The sequence below is a fragment of the Girardinichthys multiradiatus genome, chromosome 1 (assembly GCF_021462225.1).
Source record: "Girardinichthys multiradiatus isolate DD_20200921_A chromosome 1, DD_fGirMul_XY1, whole genome shotgun sequence".
Lineage (NCBI taxonomy): Eukaryota > Metazoa > Chordata > Actinopteri > Cyprinodontiformes > Goodeidae > Girardinichthys > Girardinichthys multiradiatus.
Genome location: NC_061794.1, coordinates 6,309,929 through 6,326,884, shown reverse-complemented (window position 1 = coordinate 6,326,884; position 16,956 = coordinate 6,309,929). Strand labels below are relative to the sequence as shown.

At 39.0% G+C, this 16,956-nt stretch overlaps 1 protein-coding gene and 1 pseudogene across 2 annotated transcripts; both read left to right on the top strand.

Moving 5' to 3' along the window:
• The first annotated feature begins 6,176 nt into the window (after positions 1-6,176).
• LOC124872597 (nuclear factor 7, brain-like) lies at positions 6,177-8,281 on the top strand. Of its 2 annotated transcripts, XM_047372791.1 has the most exons (3): positions 6,177-6,524; positions 6,629-6,967; positions 7,080-7,239. In XM_047372791.1, exons 1-3 carry the CDS (start codon positions 6,273-6,275, stop codon positions 7,104-7,106), a joined length of 618 nt encoding a protein of 205 aa, XP_047228747.1. In that variant the 5' UTR covers positions 6,177-6,272; the 3' UTR covers positions 7,107-7,239. The 2 variants fall into 2 exon arrangements, with proteins under 2 accessions (XP_047228747.1, XP_047228746.1); XM_047372790.1 differs by having other exon boundaries at positions 6,180-6,524; positions 6,629-8,281.
• A 286-nt stretch (positions 8,282-8,567) lies between these two features.
• On the top strand, positions 8,568-16,600 carry LOC124865942 (annotated as a pseudogene).
• The last annotated feature ends 356 nt before the right edge of the window (positions 16,601-16,956 follow it).

Genomic DNA, 16,956 nt, shown 5'->3' with positions numbered 1-16,956 from the left:
TTAAAATGGGCACACAGGTTTGACCGTTCAAACTGTGGCTTACCCAAGTCTATGCTTTAATGGGGTTAATCAAGCAAACACGCAAAAAAGGGGAAGAAGGGAAATAATTTTGAAATAACCCAGAAACCAAGTTCAAAATAAAATTTTAAAAATGGGAAAACAAAACTTAACATTCAATGCTGTTCTTAGCTTCAAATAAGTGTTAGTTTTCTCTAATATGAATCACCTACCTTACTGTTAGACAACTAAGTTAGTTTTATGAGTCAGATCAAAACATTCTTCACACAATAAAACCCAGCAAAAATGCTTACATTTTATCCAAAAGTGGTAATGACTGATCTGTAACTTCAACTTTCAACTTTAAGTTATGCCCTTTTGATCATAGGTGATGGAGTAATCTGCCTGTGTTAATGAATTGAGTGATTTAAAAAAAAAAAAGCAACGTAGGAAATGCAATTCGTACTAGTGACCACCAGATGGTACTGAGTGCAGGTCTGCGGTTTGGGAAATCCAGCTGCAATCTGTAATCTATTAAATGGCCACCAGATGTAGGTGTTGTTCTCTAACTGACTGGGAGAATGTTGGTCACAACTATAATTACACCCAGCGGACACTGGGGCAGGTCTGCTCCTTATCAGCGCTGGTTTTTACAGCTGCAGCAGCAGGCTGGCGACTGGAAACTAACTTTAACTTTTCCACAAGTTAAACCAACTTTCACCTTGCATCCACAACAAACACCTCTGAAAGATAATGTTATCCTTTGCAGTAGAACTGAGCACAACCTAATCAAAATCCCCTAATTCACAAACGTTCTGTGCGAAACTCAAGTCTCCCAATAAACGTCTAGTTAACGGAGATCATAACTGTTCATTCTGTGCAACAGTGATTTGATGTCTGTCTTTTTAAGGCCCACCCAGGGACGCCATATGTTAGGTTTATGATTATTGATTGATTAATCTTGATCAATAATTATAATTACAAATCATAATCTGACAAAATCAATTTCTTAACCAAAAATCCTCATTTATAAATCGAGACCAGAGATGTTTCTGGTGTTGTAATTGTGGCTCAACGCCTCTGACAATTACAACCGTTGAATACTGCGTAATAATTAATAACTATTGCCGGAGATGTCACTGTTTAATCGACCGTTTCTGCCGAAACGTGTGGAACTTGAACCTTATTTTGACTGACACATCACTTTTTGCACACAATAAAACACAAAACGCTCTCTCTTTATCTATGCGAATATTTATTAATTTTCACCTACTCAACATGCAAAATTCTACAAACACAGGGGTAACACATCTAAATAAGCAAAAATCAACAAACGGTAGTGGGTATGTATTGAGTCAACCAGCAGTTTATGGCAATACAGACGAAGGACAATGAGGATATGAAAGGGGGTGTGGTGGCGACTGGTGGGGGGTTGGAGCGCAGCTTCGATTGTCCTTTATGATCTTCTGATCATAAAACTTCCCCCTAACTCCTGAGCACAAAGGATTCTAACTTTTGGTGGCAAGCTAGCACAGTGAGATTGAAGACAAAGGGAAATAGAGGATTTTACCATGAGGTCGTTTTAACAGTCCAGTCTTGCAACGCAACCGCGTTCAGATAGTAAACACAAACAGCTCTGGGAACGCGGCGGATCCCGACATCAACATAACACATCAAAGTTCAATAAGCAAGGTTACATGCACATATTATTCAGAACACATGAGATCCTAACCAGCTATTCTGATCGCTTCTACAACCTCTGACCCTGCCCAGGCCTTCTAATAAAGAAATAAAAGATACAATAAAAAATTGGTTTTACTTGGTGTCGTCTTCTTTCTGAGCGAGGGAATTCGAGCGAGGAAAAGTGGGGGGTAAGTTAATTGTGCGTCCTCAATCAACTTCAGGGGAAGCGGTCAGTCTTCGTCCTTTGGTCTTCTTGACAAAAAGGAAAAATATAATCTGACCATCAAAGTCGACTTGGAAATGAAACACGGTAGCGGTTCGTCTCTCCGAAACTCCGTGTTCTCAGTTACGTGTTTAACTCACATCTTCGATCGGCAAAGTGAAATCTCTAGCCTTCTTAGTCCAAAAACCTCAGTTATGAATTGTTCGTTGTCCAACGAGAGAGAATGAATGAAACTCTGCAAAGAGCTCTTCTCTTAAAGAGGTGCGCTTCAGTCACTAGACCGGTTTCTAGCGGAAGGCAAGTTTTCAAACATGAGCGCCTTCCTATATAGCGTCCTGTGACGTCAGACTTGGGACGCCCAGTCATATCAGTCGCAATGCTCGATGGGATATGTAGGAGCGGGCTGTCCTGGGTACAAAATGGCCGATGCCATAGGAGGGGCACAGTGACGTCCAACAACGTGCAGATAGTCCAATACTCAGCAAACAAGTGGTCCAACACCCTTAATGATCTAGCTCCATCATACATTAGAGATCTGATTGTTATATGTTCCTAACAGGGCACTTCGTTCTCAGATTGCAGGTTTACTGGTGGTTCCTAGAGTCTGTAGAAGTAGAATGGGAGGCAGATCCTTAAGTTATCAGGCTCCTCTCTTGTGGAACCAGCTCCCAGCTTTAGTCTGTGAGGCAGACACCCTGTCTACTTTTAAGGCTAGGCTTAAAACTTTCCTTTTTGATAAAGCTTATATTTAGAGTGGCTTAGGTTATCAGGGAGGGAGCCTTCCTCCTTCCCTGTTGGTTGGAGTAAGGGGGTGTCAGGTTTAGCCTAAACCGGCTCAGTTATGGTTGAGGTGCAAACACATCCTCCATTTCTGCTACCTGTATGACCCCTTCTCTTTTCCAATGGTTATAATCAATCTGACAGAAGGAGGTATCCCAATCCTTGTGGTTTTTAGTATAACAATGAACATCAGTGGGACCCTTTGTGGGGTGCCTTGAGACGACATTGTTGTAAATAAGCGCCGTTTAACTTGAAACTTTCTGTGTAGTTATGCTGCTATAGGCTTAGGCTGCTGGAGGACATAATGACCACTTTCACCCTCTTCGCTACATTCTCACACTACTCTCCAATTTTGCATTATTTGCTGTTATTTCAGATTTTAACTTTGTTCTCTCCTTTCTCTTCCTTGAAGCTACACCTGGCCTGGCTCTGTGCCTACCTGTGACACCTTTCTGGAGAGGGGAATCGTCCGAGCTTCTGCTGGCAACAACTTAATGCTCACCCTCTACCAATGATCCACATGGCCCTGTCTTTTAGTGTTTAACCCTTTCTCTCTCCTAGAAATGACAATTGACTGAGCTTAACTGTAACTAACTTAATGTGCTCTCTTTCACACTCTAACCTTGAAAACTGGTTCAGAGTTTATCTGTTCTTTCTTTCTAGGTGAAATGACTAAAGGAGCTACATCCATTAACATTTACTTTTCCTTCCCATGGAACATACTCCTGGATCAGTGCTTCTTTGTTCTCTTTGTGTCTCTGCTCTGTTCTCTCAAACCCCCAGTTGGTCGTGGCAGATGGCCACTCACACTGAGCCTGGTTCTGGTTCTGCTGGAGGTTTATTCCTGTTAAAAGGGAGTTTTTCCTCTCCACTGTCACTACATGCATGCTCAGTATGAGGGATTGCTGCAAAGTCAACGCCAGTGACTATCCACTGTCTCTACATGCTCATCCGGGAGGAGTGAAAAACTTTTTATCCAATTTGAATAAATAACTAACTTTGACTGCAATGTTCAATGGTTACGATTAATTGGAATGTATGTACTTGACTGTTGTGAAGTGCCTTGAGACAACATGTGTTGTGAATTCGCACTATATTAATAAAACTGAATTGAATTGAGTAAACCAAAAATTATATAATTTCAAATGAGAGAGAACTTATGTTAAAATGGAAAAAGACAATCAATAGAGGTAAAGAATGTTAATGGCAGCATAATTGCATGTAAAAAATTTAATTTGTTCTTGTGAATGTGAGTAATTATAAAATGCTTTTTGTTGCTGCGTATATAATCTCCAGTGCACGTGCGGCTCACTTCCTTGTCCCTTGTATTAATTTTTTTTAAAAGACATTCATTTCTAGCATTTAAGATGACAATGTAGTGTTGTACAATTTGAAAAAACTAAACTTATTTAATAGGTGGCACAGACAATAAATAAAAAAGTGCCTTATTTATACCATATCTGGTTTGCATGTGATGGAACAGCAAAAAAGGCCATATAAAATATAGCAAACAAAAAAAAGCTATATAAACTTCGAAGAACACATAATGCTAAATGCTCTAAGGTCATTTGTATGTAACAGCAGTCCAAAGTAAAAACTGTATTCATGCAAAGGTCAAAAGCATATAAATTAACACACAGACAATTAAAAAAAGGCAAACAAAGCAACAGCTCACTAAAAACACTGTGATAAAAGGCTAAATTTAATTTTGATAAAGTTATTAAAGTTTGCAAGATAGTGAAAGATAAAACTACTCATAGATTGATAGACAGAAACCGAAACCCGAGTCCAGGCTCAATTATGTAAGGATATTCGGAAAATACCGGTTTAATCAACTATCCTGGTTTTGTGTAACAGCCCTCTGGTATAGCTTCAAACACCGAGATGTCATGTCATGACACATATTCTATTAAACAACTATGACCCCATTTGGTATTCATGAAATCAGCATTTTCTTGGTTCAAATGCATCTGTAAATATTGCAATGGGAATGGGACCATCTAAAACATGAAGTTAAATGTAAACGTCCATCGTAGTTTTTTTCAGAAAATCCACCCGTTTTGCATCTGGTTTCATTGATCTGTAAGGTAGACTTCCAATATGGCGGCCGCAGTAATACAGTCTGTAAACTGCTCAGGTATCAACAGTGTGTGTGTCTGTCTGTATATATATATATATATATATATATATGCCTTTTTACTATAACCTGTGTGGAAATATAAATGCCTTATTATTAGTAGCTAAGACTAAGATATATTTGGGACTCTGCTGCTTATAGATTGATTTTAATTAGGAGTTTTAGTTATGCTTTTGATAGTTAGATAGTTTTGATAGTTGATAGTTAGAAAAAAAACCTTAACATTAGCCTCTATATAACACGAGTGTTCATTATTCAAGGATAAGGCTTGCAGGTGTTGTACGTGTGGGAAACAATTCTTTAATTAAATAATGAAATGTATCTCCGTTCCTTTGATACTGTTGCTGGGGAGACATCCACAGATAGAATGATTGTGTATGTAACTAAAAAAAAGGTGCTGCACAGCAACGTGGGGTATATGACGGAGTGGAGAGCAGCCCCAGGGAGACAACACACAGACGTTTCCAGGTAGCAGTGTAAGTGTGATGTCTCCCTCTCTGAATTCAGGTTGGTTTTAATAAACTTGTGGAAACTACAACTGATCTCTGACTGAGGATTGGGCTTTGGGGTGCCAAATAAAACAGTCGATGAGAGGTGAGGAGTTATGTAAGAGTTAACGGACGGCCAGGGAAGTTTTCCTACCTCGACACCTGATCACTGCTAGCGCCCACAGATGAAGACGAGGCCATGGCGACTAGACTGGCGGTTCTTTTGCTTTACTTTGAGAACATGGGAATCTCCAACACGAACTTAAAATGCTCTGCAAATCTGTCAGGATTTTATTTTCTCCTCTGAGATGCACGTCATGTATTCACATAAGGTGATTCTATCGGTGAAGCATGTTATCTTCAAAAACCAATCACATACATATAGAATATCGATGATGTGTTACAGATAATTCCAGTTCCCACGGTCCCTGAATGCAACAGCTGGGAATATGTTGTTCATCCAGTGTTGAGCTGTCAGTCATGATTCCGCATCCCCGTGATCTGAGGCCCCACGCCAAAACAGGGCCAAAAGTTTGAAAAAAAAAGATCTGCAAGTTTGAAAAAAAAAAAACTTGAATCTGAAAAGTAGTTTGGAACTTTTTTTCCAGTTTCACATGTTTTTTTTTTTTCAATTGCAAAACTTTTTCTTACAGTTTTCCCAATTTTTTTGGGGAGGTTCAAAATAATTTTTCAGGTTCCAATTTTTTTCTTTTGAACAAACTTTTATATTGCAGGTTAAACTTTTTTTCGTTTGAACAAACTTTATGGCCCCAATTTAGCTCCATAAGTTTCCTTTATGGTTTTCCGTCACTAAGGGCGGCAACAGTCCTCAGCAGCTAGGAGTACTGAGCAGAAACGAAACCTAAGGTCTGTCAAACGTTTGCATGGAGCACGGGTGGGGCTTTTCCACGAAACTGCAAGTTATTTCCTGAAAGCACAGAAATACAGCAGAGCAGAGAGAACCATGGCGTCTTCTTCCTCATTGTCTGACGATCTGACTTGTTCAGTATGTCTAATTATTTTCACTGATCCAGTAATCCTCTTCTGTGGACACTCTTTCTGCAGGGAATGCATCACACTTTCTCTGAAATCATCAAATCAGTGTCCACAGTGTCGGGCGACTGTTCCTACAGACAGGATGGATTTCACAACTAATCACATTCTGAAAAGTCTTGCTGAAAAGGCAAAAGAAACTCAAAAAATGAAGTATTCTGAGGTAAGATTTTGACTTTATTGATACATTTTATGCACACATAATATAGAACCAGGGGGAAAAAGCCAGTGGTTGTGACATTTTCTATTGTTTTATTGATTTCAAAGGCTGCTGTGGGGTTTTGCCCTGAACACGACGAAAAGCTGAAGTTGTTCTGTGTCACCGATCAGCAGTTAACTTGCATTATATGCAGGGATTGTGAAAGACATGAAGGACACAGGTTTAAACCAGTTAAAGAAGCTGCTGCATCACTCAGAAAAGAGCTAGAGGCTCTTTTGGAAAAGGATTCCTGTGATATTAGTGCAGTAGAACATCTTGCCAAGTCACAAAATGACGAAATAAGAAAATCCAAAGAGAAGGCTGAGCAGCTGAGGATCCAGATTGGCAGCCAGTTTCAGGAGATGCACCAGTTCCTGAAAAAGAGAGAAGATGAAATAATGAACGAGGTGAAAGAGAAGGAGAATGATGAGCTTGAAAAGATGAGAGAATGTTTAAATGTTATTGAAAAAGCTTTATCTGAAGGTAGAGAATTTGAGGATAAAATTAAATCTGCTCTAGACATTACAGATCCTGAGAGTTTCTTAAAGAGCTGGTCAGAGAACAAGAGCACGTTGACACCAGAACCCCCATCTAACACCAAAGGATCAAATCTCCAAGTGGTGGATTCATCTCTCTCACTGGGACCTTATGAAAGCCACCTGCAGTTCTTTGTGTGGAAAGAGATGCTTCAGGAGATCCAGCCTCAGGCAGAAAAGCTTTCATTTAAGAGCCAAGATCCACCTGTCTGGTCAAAGTGGTCAGGTGTCACATGTGCTCGCAGTGTAGCATACTCGGATGATCTTGGTTTCCCTCGTCCTTTGTATAGACCTGTTTCATGTAATTGTAGTAATCAATATAGTACATTATTGTCCCAATGGCAGAAATACTACAGACTTCAAAATACGTATGCACTTAGTTTAAATCAGATCATTCCAGGGTCACATTATTGGGAGATAGATGTTGAAGGGAAGAACTGTTGGACAGTAGAGATACAAAATCATTCCCTGGCATATAAAGATAACACATACACTACATCTAATGGAAAGAGATCTGAAAATTTAAAGTTTGCAAGCAAACCTAAAACGATTGGCCTTTATTTAAACAGCAACTTTAAGGAGCTCTGCTTCTTTGATGCAGACAACATGAAACAGTTTTACACAATGGCCTCCACTATTATGTATGCACCACAGGTTAATCCAGCTAAACAAACTTGAAAGGGGCTAAAATAGAAGACATACAGAAGAGTGGGCCAAACTGATGTAAACTTTTTTCTGACAAAGAAATGTGATTTATTTACATAGATAGTTTTCCTTGTAATGAAATCATAATTGCAATACATTTGGTTTTTACTAAGGTTATCTCTGTCTATTAACGTTTGTTTGATGTTCTGAAACACTTCAGTGTGACAAAAAGGAAAACCTAAGGAATTATTAAGGTAGAAATACTTTTTCACAGCACCATAGGTTGAAAACTGTGCAAGCAGAAACATAATTTGCTTTTATTGTAATTTACTTGTTTTTATCTCTTTCATTTTCTATTCATCTTTGTTATTTTATGAGCTGCTGTTAAAAAAAGTACTAGCCCTTTAATATTTGTTAAAAACTGAAGCAAAGCTTTACATTCCTAGTCAAATTAAAATGCTTATGTAATATTAGGACTTAAAATTATTTCACTGTAACTCTGTAAACAATGAGTGAAATGAATAAATAAAATAAAAATCACCTGTTTCTGTCCTATAATGTTAAAACCTCTGTGAAAGTGATGTCTTCAGTCATTTATTCTTTCACATTTGAGGTACCCAAATACTCTGCAACAAATCTAAGTTCAAAGAAAAATAATATTTTGATGAAATATTTTTTGAGTATGAAATAGTTGACTTCCTAAATTAATCCTAAAAAAGAATTGTTGCAGGTAGTGCTGCATGTGGTGTTCAAGAGCAAACCTGACAGATCAAAAATTTTGCCAAGCCTCTCCCTGGCAGAACAGGCTAAGAGAAAAGCAGCAGCCATGGCGTCTGTTTCATACTTGGAGGATCTTACTTGTTCTGTCTCTCTGACCATCTTCACTGATCCAGTGAACCTTCCCTGTGGACACTCCTGCAGAAAGTGTATTACAGAAGTGCTGAACACACAGCACTACTGTCCAGAGTGCCGGGAAGCTTGTTGCACAAGAAGCAATGAGTCTCTCGACGAGTCTCATTTTGAAAAGCCTTGTAGAGAAGGCCAAAGAAGAGAAGCTGAAACAGGGAAGAAATCTGACAGCAGAGGTATGATAATACATTCATGATAAATTCAGTGCAACGGGTAAACTCTGGTATATTTGATTTAAATAGAAAATAACACCCTGAATCTTGTAATAGTAATTCTTACACAGCGGTAAAAAAGGAAATATTTATGCAGTTGTACCACGAATGAGCACAGTTTAAGAAACTAACCGTAAATATAGGTCAAAAAGATTAATTATATAAGGATCGCTGAATCGCCATTCTTACTTGATCCCTATAAGAAAACAAATTATTTCACAATATCCAACCTAATGGTAATTTTTACACAGATATTATTCATTTATTCTCAAGATGCATAGAGAGCATTAACAGTATGTTTCCGAATTAAAAGTTTTGTCATAAAATACTGGCTTTTGAGTCATTAAAATATAGACATTTTAAAAATAGAATGTCTTTATAGAATAAAGAATAATATAGAATTATAGAATTATAATAACGTTAAATTTAATATTGTATTCAAGAGCTCAAGGGGATCATTTGAGTCATAAAAGCAAATAAGGAACTTAAAATGTAAATTGTCTTTTAGAAATATCAAAGGGGTCAGGCAGCTAGATAACCGTCCACATGGAGACGAGCATAGGTGTATCCGCAAAGGTATTTTGTCATTTAGGCATTGCGACCATGCAGATCCAGCATTTTGGGAGACCAGATTGGAAATATTTTTAAACTGAGCTTTTGTGTTTCTGTGTGTACATGAAAAACGCGTCTTATCTGAAATGATGACGTCATAGCTCCTCTCCTCTCTGTAACTCGCATCCCGTCACTCTCCCAAAAACAACAAGCATGGTGCGCTCAGTGTTGCGTTCATACTTAGCCGAATTATGGCTTTATTATGGCAGTAACAGCACAATCTACTGTTCCTCTTCTACAGCCATCACTTCATCATCAGTCCAGATAAAGCTCTCTTTTGAAACTCGATTGTTCTTATTTGCTGCCATGTTACTGTGTTTATGTGGCTTGAGTTATCTGCGCAAGCCTGGTCTTTTTGTCAACTGTTTTCGGTGTGTTTCTGTAGCAGGGCCACAGCGCCACCAATCGGCCCGGCATACATACTACAACGTCCATCTTCTACACCTGCCTAATCTTTAAAGTGTGTCAAGGGTTCAACTTAAAGCATACTTCCTTCTTGTAGTTTTTTTCTTTTTTACCGTGTCCTGTCTGGCAGAGTAGTGCTCAGAATTGTTGTCTGAGTGCCAAGACAAAGCCCAACAGATTTACTTTCACAAGTGGAGCATTACTGCTAATGCTACAATGCTCTGCTCGATATATACAAAAAACTTTATCAGAAACTGCTTTGGGATTATTTCAAATACAGTGGACATGGAGATGGAAACAAAAGGGGAAAAAGAATAGAGGAGAGAAAGAAGGATAAGGATAATACAAGATAACAAACTAGAAGACTGCTTCTACACCTGGAGAAACACATATATGACAACAACGTACACCCTGAAAAGTACACAAGGCTACTGAATGCAAGATGTATTTAGTGGCAACCACAGCTCAATATAGAGTATATCTGTCAATCTGTTAACACCTGAATCCAAACACCTGTAGATGTATGTGTGAGCGCCCTTGTGTATAGAAGGTTTGTCCATAAAAATTTTCAATATCGGGTGTGAGGAGCCACAGACCTGCCCCTAGGACCCAAGACAGACACGGAGGATATTTGAGCCACAGATATCCTAAGGCCCCCAGAGCACAGTATCCTCGGAAGTACCGCAACCCCCCAGAGAAGAGCAGAGGAGCGACCCAGGAGAACCACAGTAGCCATAGTTCAGAAGCCCCAGGGAGCTGCACTGACGAGCCTACAGGCCCTGCCAGCAGCCATATAGATCAAGTTTGTAAAGATTCTTCGCTTACTGAAGATCTAGTTACATGTTCAGAAAGATAGCAAATAATGCTATTTTCAATAGAATCAATTTTATTTCTAAAAAACTGCATGAAGTTATAACGGCTGAAAACTGAGGGAATGAAAGTGATCTGGCCTCCTATGATTGCCTTCTTTTTCAAGGGGGTTATGTTGTGTATTGCAACACCCAGTAAAGTAGTAACACTATGAACAAGACCATTAATTTGTGAGGAGGTAGAAATTATGTTGCTGCCTTGGTCTGTGATAATAAGAAAACGAACAATGGAACAGATCAGGGTCAGTGCACTAAGAGTAAAGAGTCAAAGGTTATTAAAATGGTTCGACAGTCCAGGCTTGTCCAGGCTTTAATTGTTCTATTTTGTCTTCAGTAATAATATTTAGATTTTAGATCTGGATACTACTTTTCAGAGATGGCAAAAGTACTCACATTCGTTACTTAAGTAGAAGTACAGATACAAGTGTAAAAAATACTCTGGTAAAAGTAAAAGTACTGATTGAACTCTTTCACTTAAGTAAAAGTAAAAAGGTACAGGTTCTGCAATATACTTAGCAAGTACTTAAGTACATAAAGTAAAAAAAAAATATATATATATATTTTTCCATTTAATTATACAAAATAACTTTTGAAAACTTGAAATTTAGAAAAACAAAAACATGTCTAGAAACAGAATAGGTTAGTTTTCCTCTTTTGTTCACAACCTGCACCTAACAGTAACCCTACCTGTTGGTAGAGAGAAGATAAAGAAACTGAATCGCTCTAGTTTTGTTGCAAATCAAATTTAAGATAGGATAATACAGACTGAACTGATCAGAAGTCCTGCATGAGCAGCTGGATAATTTTGTTGGGAGTATGATTATTGATTGAATAATCTTGATAAATAATTATAATTACAAATCATAATCTGACAAAATCAATTTCTTAACCATAAATCCTCATTTACAAATCGAGACCAGAGATATTTCTGGTGTTGTAATTGTGGCTCAACGCCTCTGACAATTACAACCGTTGAATACTCCGGAATAGTTAATAACTATTGCCGGAGATGTCACTGTTTAATTGACCGTTTCTGCCGAAACGTGTGGAACTTGAACCTTATTTTGACTGACACATCACTTTTTGCACACAATGAAACACCAAACGCTCTCTCTTTATCTATGTGAATATTTATTAATTTTCACCTACTCAACATGCAAAATTCTACAAACACAGGGGTAACACATCTAAATAAGCAAAATCAACAAACGGTAGTGGGTATGTATTGAGTCAACCAGCAGTTTATGGCACAACAAATGAAGGGAGAGGATATGAAAGGGGGGTGTGGTGATGACTGGTGGGGGGTTGGAGTGCAGCTTAGAGTGTCTTTTATGATCTTCTGATCATAAAACTTCCCCCCTTACTCCTGACCACAAAGGGTTGATAACTTTTGGCGGCAAGTTAGCACAGTGAGATTGAAGACAAAGGTAAAATGGAGAATTTTACCATGAGGTCGTTTTAACAGTCCAGTCTTGCAACGCACCCGCGTTCAGATAGTAAACACAGACAGCTCTGGGGAACACGGCGGATCCCGATATTACATAACACATCAAAGTTTCAACAAGCAAGGTTACATGCACATATTATTCAGAACACATGAGATCCTAACCAGCGATTCTGATCGCTTCTACAACCTCTGACCCTGCCCAGGCCTTCTAATAAAGAAATAAAAAAAAGAAATGGGTTTTACTTGTGTCGTCTTCTTCCGCGTGAGGGAATTTGAGCGAGGAAACGTGGGGTTGAGTTAATTGTGCGTCCACAATTAACTTCAGGGGAACGGTCAGTCTTTGTCCTTTGGTCTTCTTGACAAAAAGGAAAAATATGATCTGACCATCAAAGTCGACTTGAAAATGAAACACGGTAGCGGTCCGTCTCTCTGAAGCTCCGTGTCTCCAGTTACGTGTTAACTCACGTCTTCGATCTGCAAAGTGAAATCTCTGGCCTTCTTATTCCAAAGACTTCAGTTATGAATGGTTCGTTGTCCAACGAGAGAGAATGAATGAAACTCTTCACAGAGTTCTTCTCTTAAAGTAGTGCGCTTCAATCACCAGATCGGTTTCCAGCGGAAGGCGTGTTTTCAAACATGAGCACCTCCTATATAGCATCCTGTGACGTCAGACTGGGGACGCCCAGTCATATCAGTCGCAATGCTCGATGGGATATGTAGGAGCGGGCTGGGTACAAAATGGCCGATGCCATTGGAGGGGCACAGTGACGTCCAACAACGTGCAGATAATCCAATACTCAGCAAACAAGTGGCCACTCCACGAGGTCCAGACTGCAGTCTAAACAAATGAAAAACCTCCAAAGTTCAGCTTTAACTCCTGGCTGATTGGCAAACAGCTGGACGAACGCATCCAAACTTGATAGCAACCGCTCATTGCGCTTCCACAGTATTCAGACAGTAAATAAAAACAGTTCAGCATGAAACACTTCAATCAATATTGCATGCAACAAGCTAATACTTGGATTAACATGGTGATTCTAATTCACCTCAACTATGCCTCACACTGCCCAGATCTCTAAATACACTTATTTGATTTAATATAAAACGAACAACATTACTTTGATGTCGATTTCTTCTCTTCATCGGCTTAAGGATGGGTCGTGGGTCTGAAGAAAAAAGTGGGGAACCAGACTGTCACGCGTTTGCGATCAACTCAAAAATGGTAAACTTCTCATCTGTCCAAAATGGGGAAAATATGAGGAACCGTTGCAGTCGACTGAAAAACAAGGAGGAAACTCGTGTCCTTGGAACAAACCCTCTGTGGGTTTCATTTGTGCCTGGGTGCATCTAAGGTCCTGTTCACACTACAGGCAAATGTGGCCCAAATCAGATTTTTTTGGGTCAAGTGATCAGGTCAGACTGCTTAAGGCAAGTGAGTCCCGCTCAGATCTGGCCTGTATCTGACTTCTTCATGTCACATTTGAGTGACATTCATGTGTGGACCTGAACCTGACTCGTATCTGATCTTTTGTAATGTGACTCCAGTGGGAACGACCAAGGCAGATCAGATGTGACTTTGACGTCACTTTCCATCACATTCATCAAAACTTTGCGCCGCCCAGCAGGAAACAGTAGCAGTTAGCACAACAGACGAGGGGCTAGAATAGAACAGCACAGTGGAGAGACAGCGAGATGTTAGAGCTTCTTAATAAACATAGATAAAACTTTATTCAAGCCTAATTAAAAGGCTTATAGGAACCGTCTGGATGTGGGATGCAGTTTGTGTTGTGAAATTTGAATTCAACCATTCAAACAGAGGACTTTAATATGCTATCGAGGTTACTGAGCTGGCACCGGCATGGTTCTTCCTGGTTTCCCACTGTAAAACTGAGGCCAGCTCCATGCAGAGCTCCGAAATAATTGCCCTAGGCAATTTAAGCTGGCTAATAAGCCATGCTTTATCATGTGGCCATTTGGTGAGACGTTACACCCTGGTTAGGGTTGCGAAATGTGGAGGACCAATCCTGCTATAATTAAGAATAAATAAATAAATGACTCAATAACATAATTATGAACCAACAAGTAGCTAGAAATATAAATTGGTGTGCCATTAAATGCAATAAAATAATAAAAGGAAGAGATGTAATCAATGACTGATCAATTTATCAAATATAAATATATATATTTCTATTTTAATCCACTATTTTTATTATTATTTTATTTCGTTTTTCTTGAACTGTACATTTTTCCTTTGTTTATTTAATACAAGTTAATTTCTTGCTGTTTTATTTTTCCTATCTCTTTTATTTCTTTCATATTTATTACCACTCAAAGTTGTTTAAAATGATTTTTTTTTGCAGAAAATATATTATTTTTCAAATTATTTTACTGTCCGTTTAGCCAGCAATGGCGGGGCAGGTGTATTTTTGTACCCAATGGATAACGGAGTTTATTTTCCTCGTTCTTTTTTACATTACTGTGTCTCTGTAATGTCTTTTCCTCCTCAACATGTTCTTGGAAATGTAAATACGAATGGGGCGGGACTGAGACAGAGGGGCGGTCTTTGGAACAGCATCACTGTTTTTCTCCTATTGGCTGAGGTCAAGCCTGTAAGAAGTAGCTGCTGAGCCTCTGCCTGGTTCTGATAAGGACCTAGTAGAAACTTCTGTCATGTTGCTAAAGAAGTCAGGAGTGTTGTGGATTTGTTGGTACATAGCGCTGTTAGTTGGGATAGTTGACTGTATCCTGTTCACTCCAACCAAGAGAATACTTCAGTTTGCCAAAGTACTTAGAGGCATTTACATTTATGGACCCGCTTTCAAAATAAAAGCATGAATCAATGACGGACTGACACGAACGGACACAATCTAACTAGAGGGCACATACTAACAGGGAATTGAATAAATCTCTTGTTTTTATTATTTTGTTGCATTTAATGACACACTAGTTTATATTTCTAGCTACTTTTTGGCCCAATAATTATTTTACTAACCTCCCAATTGGCCACTGAAAATAGGAACCACACCCTTTACAACCCAGTATAGACTTTTTATTATTATTTTTATTGTTATTAATATTATTATTAGTATCATTATTATTATTTCCCTCCTCGTCTTATATTTCTCTTCCAAAAATATAAACAAGCAAGCACTCAAATGTTGTACTGCATGTTTTTCAGGTGGCTGAATTGTGCCCTGAACATGAAGAAAAGCTAAAGTTGTTCTGCATCACAAACCAGCGGCTGGCTTGCATTATATGCAGAGATGGTGAGGAGCACGAAGGACACCGGTTTAAACCAGCCAAAGAAGCTGGTGCATCCTTCAGAAAACAGTTGGACGTGTTTGAACTATATGCTACTGATGATATTCATACTATAGAAAGTCTTGCTAATAGAAAGTCTTGCTAATAGAAAGTCTTGCTAATAGAAAAGGATGAAATGTTAAAAACCAGAGTGAGATCTCAGCAGCTGATGACTCAGGTCAGCAAACAGTTTCAGGAGATGCATCAGTTTCTGGGAAGGAGAGAAAATGAGATAAAGAGTGAGCTGAAACTTAAGGAGGAAGATGGTATTGGGAAAATGAGAAATGCTTTAGAAGCTATAAACATAGCCTTGTCTGAGAGCACAGCGCTGAAGGAAAAAGTCAGCTCGGTTCTGAAAATCCCAGAATCTGAGAGCTTTTTAAAAAGCTGGATAAAAGGAAAAAAACGGGGACACCAGAGCCTGTATTCAGGCCCAGAGTGAATAAGCTTCAAGTGGTGAATTCTTCACTCTCACTTGGGCCCTATGAAAGCCACCTACAGTTCTTTGTGTGGAAGGAGATGCTTCAGGTGATTCAGCGCCGAGCAGAGCTGCTGACTCTTAAAAGCAACAGTCCAGATGTGGTTGTGTCTGATGATCCTTTACTTCTGGACATCCGGTCAAACATACATTTTCATTTTGACCAAGCTACAGTGGACTTACAAACTGCATGCAGTATCTGTGAGTTTGGAGCAGGGCATTATTACTGGGAAGTTGAGGTTGGGAGCAGAGACTATTGGGAACTGGGGATAATACATAATTTCTTGAAATATGATGGGGTACAATATGCCACATGTGGCCCAAATGTAACCACAGAGGTACAGTTTGAAAACAGACCCAGAAAGATTGGGGTTTACTTTAACTGCTCATCTAAGGATCTCTCCTTCTATGATGCAGACACTATGACACACATTCACTCTGTTAGTGCTGTCTTTGTGTCCAAACCAGTGTCTGCCCAAATTAAGATTAAATACAGGGAGCCGGATAATAGTCCTGTGACAGTGTGCTGGTACTGATCATCTACAGTCCAGCAGAAATCCTTGGAAGTTGCCCTTACAAAAAAAAAAAAAAAAAAAAGACCTGACTTACCTAAATGTAGTTTGCACACACTATCAAAATTGGATAAAGAACCCCGAATCAGAATCAGAAAAGCTTTATTGCCAAGTACGTTTTTGGACATACAAGGAATTTGTTTTGGCGTAGTCGGTGCAATACAATACAAATTAAACAGTATAAACATATCTACAATATAATATAAATATATGTGCACAGTTTTAAGTGAGTGAGAGTAAATATAGAGCATTATTGGATGTCAGAGCAATACAACAGTGCAGATGATCATTGTGCAATTATGGCAGTGCAAGTAAAGCAAGAGTCCAAGCTGAGCGTTAATGTAATGCATAGAGTTACAGGTCATAGGTGTCCTGTCAGCAAAAAAGGGGTGGTGTGGGGGAAAGGGAGAA

Excerpts from the sequence above, each read along its gene's own strand:
- LOC124872597 (XM_047372790.1), top strand. The coding sequence starts at position 6,273 with ATGGCGTCTTCTTCCTCATTGTCTGACGATCTGACTTGTTCAGTATGT. Across the intron at positions 6,525-6,628 it reads AAAAAATGAAGTATTCTGAG|GCTGCTGTGGGGTTTTGCCC; the intron begins GTAAGATTTTGA and ends TTGATTTCAAAG.